At 55.4% G+C, this 4,109-nt stretch overlaps 2 protein-coding genes across 2 annotated transcripts; one reads left to right on the forward strand and one right to left on the reverse strand.

Annotated features, from left to right (window-relative positions):
- Positions 1–831: 831 nt before the first annotated feature.
- On the forward strand, positions 832–1,597 carry SPRG_17606 (hypothetical protein; the record flags this gene model as incomplete). The annotated part of the gene is made up of 5 exons (XM_012356965.1): positions 832–981; positions 1,026–1,149; positions 1,195–1,225; positions 1,278–1,413; positions 1,466–1,597. 5 exons carry the CDS (start codon positions 832–834, stop codon positions 1,595–1,597), a joined length of 573 nt encoding a protein of 190 aa, XP_012212355.1.
- A 59-nt stretch (positions 1,598–1,656) lies between these two features.
- On the reverse strand, positions 1,657–4,107 carry SPRG_17607 (hypothetical protein; the record flags this gene model as incomplete). Its single annotated transcript, XM_012356966.1, has 7 exons — positions 3,892–4,107; positions 3,604–3,840; positions 3,317–3,541; positions 2,786–3,208; positions 2,596–2,740; positions 2,114–2,548; positions 1,657–2,061 (listed from the first exon to the last, which is right to left on the reverse strand). Exons 1-7 carry the CDS (start codon positions 3,990–3,992, stop codon positions 1,657–1,659), a joined length of 1,971 nt encoding a protein of 656 aa, XP_012212356.1. The 5' UTR covers positions 3,993–4,107.
- Between the last annotated feature and the right edge of the window lie 2 nt (positions 4,108–4,109).

Consider the following 4,109-nt stretch of genomic DNA (forward strand, 5'->3'; position numbering starts at 1 on the left):
CGAAAGGGTTTAGGGCTACGAACGACGATCTTTCCATGCATTGGAACGTTATACATCTTACGATGTAAATAACGTTGCCAAGATAAAAACAACACGATTTAAAATGACATGCGTGACGATCGAGCATGACACTATTTACATTTTGTATGACGGACCTCTTGGCTGCGCGAGGGTCTGCATCAGTGGGGCCAACAGAAGCCTTAGCAGCAGCGCCAGCTTCACGAACTCGACGCATTTCAGCCGGCACCAAATTCTATAGGGTAGTGGTCACATTGGTTATGAAAATATTGTTACGTGTACCTTGAGCTTTTGTCGTCGTCGATGCCCAGAGCTCGGCCGATCTTCATGCGGTGATCCTTCCATTTCTGCGCCGTGGTGAGGCCGTCCTTGCGCATAGCGTGGGCAATGAGATCGTGGTTGTCTTCGCTGTCAGTCGGCTCGGCGTGGACTGCAGTGGTGCTGGTCTGCTCCAACGTGTGCCTTTTAGATGCCATTTCTGCAAATGCCACGTCAGTTCGAGCCAATCAAACGCTGTCAACATTATTCAAACCCATCACACCATTAATCTAAATCGAACACTATTTAAGCGATTGGCAACCGTCACCCACTTTAACACGCCCCTGTTGGCCGGTTTTCACGACATATATATATATGGGTTTCGAGAAAAAACCTGCTAGGACCGCGGTGTTTTCACACTAATCAAAGCACATTGTCACTCTATTTAGCCTAATCACGGTCGGTGAAGCGTTCCGATTCGGTCCTAATTAGGACTTTAAAACCAGGCCTCTCGCCCAAACTCGACCGTCTGACGTCATCTTGTCGCTTGCCAGCATGGAGTCGGTCGAGCCGCTGCCACTGCGGGAAGCGCTGCCGCCGATCCTCGAGTTCTATGGCCACCTCCTCGGCTACTGCGCCGTGCTTGGCCTCATCTACCTCTTCACCGTGCGCTGCGCCGAGCGCTTCGAGGAGAAGCCGCCCACGGTAACACATGCAGGCGAGCTTCCGACGCCTGAGGATGGGTGTAGAAGCGGCCGGTGCTGTCGACGGACCTCATGCAAGAGATGAGCGATGCCGAAGACGACAGCGAAGAGGACGAGGCCGCGAAGGACGAGCCCATTGAAGAGATCGACACGGACAACATGCTCAAAGGTACAAGCTGCATGGAGGATGGGCTTCTCATACCATGCATGCTAGCCGACGGCTCCAAGAACGAAAAGGCGCTCCCGTACACGATATGCGACTGCGTCTTGTGCATGCTGCTGATGTGGCTGGTGTAGGGCGCCCAAGAAGACAGCGCCCAAGCCGACGCCGGGGACGTTCCCCAAGGAGCTCAACCCGCTCACGTACCAGCCCAAGGAAGACGAGAACGTCTCGTTCGTAGACCTCCACAACGCCATGCTCGGCCGCTACAAGGTAGCACGATGTGTCCGTGGACGTCGTCGGATGCCATGGCATTGTTTGGTAGCAAAAGTTTCCCGAGCATGGACCCAACGTCGCGAGCCCCGCCGTCGACGACGACTACGACGACGAGATGAAGGAGCTCATGGCCAAGCACCTGCCCGAAGAGCTCCGGCAGCGCCGCGCGAAAAAGCCATGAGATCCATCCCAACAGAGAGATGACGAGATGATGATACTACGGACTACATAGTGAGGTTCTTAGACGAGGCTCTGCGGCGTGTCCATCATGGGTTGGTACGGCGGCTGCGGGCTGAGCGCCGTTGTGGGCTGCTCGTCGGCCAGTGGCGGGCGACTCGCAAAGAGATTCATCGACGACCGGGGCGTCACGGGGTCGACCGAGAGAAAGGTGTCGTTGGCCGCGTACACAGGTCGTCGACTACTGACGGACGACGACGATGACGCGAAGGACGGACGGTGGTCCTCGGTCGAGAGCGCGTCGTGGAGCTCTGCGTTCTCGCCATGCAGATCAAAGATGAGCTCCTTTACAACCCGGCGCTGGAACCGGTCCATGTAGATGGCGGGCTTGACAACCGAGATGCCACCTCGATCCTGCTGGAGGACGTAGACTCGTACAAAGTGTTCGACGCGCTTCCGCAGGTTCCACTACGTTGCAACAGGTTGGACTCGAAAATATGGATGAAATCACACAAAATACCTGCTGCAAAATGTCGATCAGGCCCATGAAATAGACACCGGGGCCGTAGACTTCCTCGACACTCATGCCCCCCAAATTGGCTTGGTGGAATGGTTTGTCGTCCGGTGACATTGTCGCCGACGGCGAGTCGACGCGGAACGACCGGTGGTGGATGCCCACGAGGAGGCTATAGTCGATGCAGTTGATTTCTTGAAGAAAATGCGAGTCCACTTGCAGCTGCTTGGCGACGCGCCGCGCAATGTGCCGCGGCAGCTTCATGTGGTGGTTCCAGTTGAGATCCTTTCCGACATTGTCGTACGCGTGGCGGACATTTCCACCGTTCAAGTCGCACATTTGGTCGTGCGTGCCGCCAATCACATACTCTTTCGCACAGTACTTGCAGACCACCGTGGTGCCGCGCGTCTTGCGGCCCTCGAGCCGCCCGACCCACGACCCCTACCCCTTGTCTCAGTCCACCCCCTATGTTTTTAAAAAGGGGGTACCTTGAGATCAAAGCGCTCGTGGATTTGAAGCGGCGTGTCAAACACGCTTTGCATGACGATGAAGAAGACGGTCTTGCCATACATGGTCAGTGCATGGCAGCCGACAAACTTGGTGACGAACGTGTCGGGGTGCGCGGCCATAAACCTAGAAAAAGGTCCTATTTTCAAACAATATTGGAGAAAGACGCACGTGACGTATTTGGGCAGAATGAGCAAGAGAAACTTGAGTTCTTCGTGCGTGAGGGTCTTGACGAGGTACTTGCGGTCTTGGGTAAAGTAAAAGAAGGCGCCCGACTTGCCCTCGCTCACGCGCTCTTGGGTCGTCTCTTTCAGCGCGTCGCGGTAGCTCGCGTTCGAGACGTGCGCGATGCTCCGGAGGTACCGAAAGATGTGTGGCGCGTAGTCGTAAAAGACAACTGTGTTGGACTCTTCTTGACGCAAGACGATTTCCTCGATCTGCGTGTACTTGATGTGCCGGTCCGTGCCAATGCCTTCGATGGCTTGGACCTCGGCGCGCGCGATCGACTCGCAAATACCGCGCGTCGTGAACGTGAGGATCTCGAGCCGCAGCGCCCAGTTGATGCTGTTGTCGTGCGGCGGCAGGTCGACGTACCTACTCCAACGTGATTAGACACCGACCAAAAAGTCCAATAAATGGCAAAAAATCCTTGAAAACTCAAGAAATCTACGAAACCTGCGAAATTTCAAACGCCACACGTACCCAAATTCCCGGAGCTGCGAAATGATCTTGAGTATATTCGACGTGCGCGTCCAAATGACCGAGTTGACCATGCCTTTGGAGAGGAGCACGGACGAGAGGAACTGCCACGCTTGGCACTTGTAGTGCGAGCTGTACGGAATGAACGTATAGACAGCGTAGGTCACGAGGACACCCGTCCAGTAAAACACAAAGCAGCCCACATAGTACTTGAGGTGGCGGTGGATCCTACATCCATCAACGTGTCATTTTGTCCCTGCTTCGTTCTCCATTTCATAATATCTACATACCGTTTGCGCGTCATGAAGGTATCGGGCAGTCCTTTCAAGAGCGTATTCCACGTCCGAAGAATCGCGTAGAGTGAAATAGAGTAGATGACGAGGATGTACAAGGCGAAGAAGATGCCTGCCGGTGCGGCCCGGCGCTGGCTCAGCGGCCACGCGAGGCGCGCCGACGTCGTGTCCATCCAGCAAAATCCAAAGAGCGCGTCGTACGAGTCGATGCGCGAGACGAGTGCAAACACGATGCTAGTATCGCCAGGATATTCATCTTCGCAACCGGTAGGATCATGGGCGTACCTCCCGAGGCAGCCGGCGACGTGGTAGTAGTTCATCTGCCCCTTGGACGTCGTAAAGGGGTTCTTGAGCGCGAGGAGAAGGTCGATGGCGAAGATGAGCATGTACGTTTCTTGGCCCGTGAGCGCGAGGTCGACGATGAACGGCGTCGAGATGCACTCGGTCGCGCCACCCGACGCTTCGATGAGGTACAAGAACTGATAGAACGCGCCGTAGACGCT

The sequence above is a fragment of the Saprolegnia parasitica genome, assembly GCF_000151545.1.
Source record: "Saprolegnia parasitica CBS 223.65 unplaced genomic scaffold supercont2.665, whole genome shotgun sequence".
Classification (NCBI taxonomy): domain Eukaryota; phylum Oomycota; class Saprolegniomycetes; order Saprolegniales; family Saprolegniaceae; genus Saprolegnia; species Saprolegnia parasitica.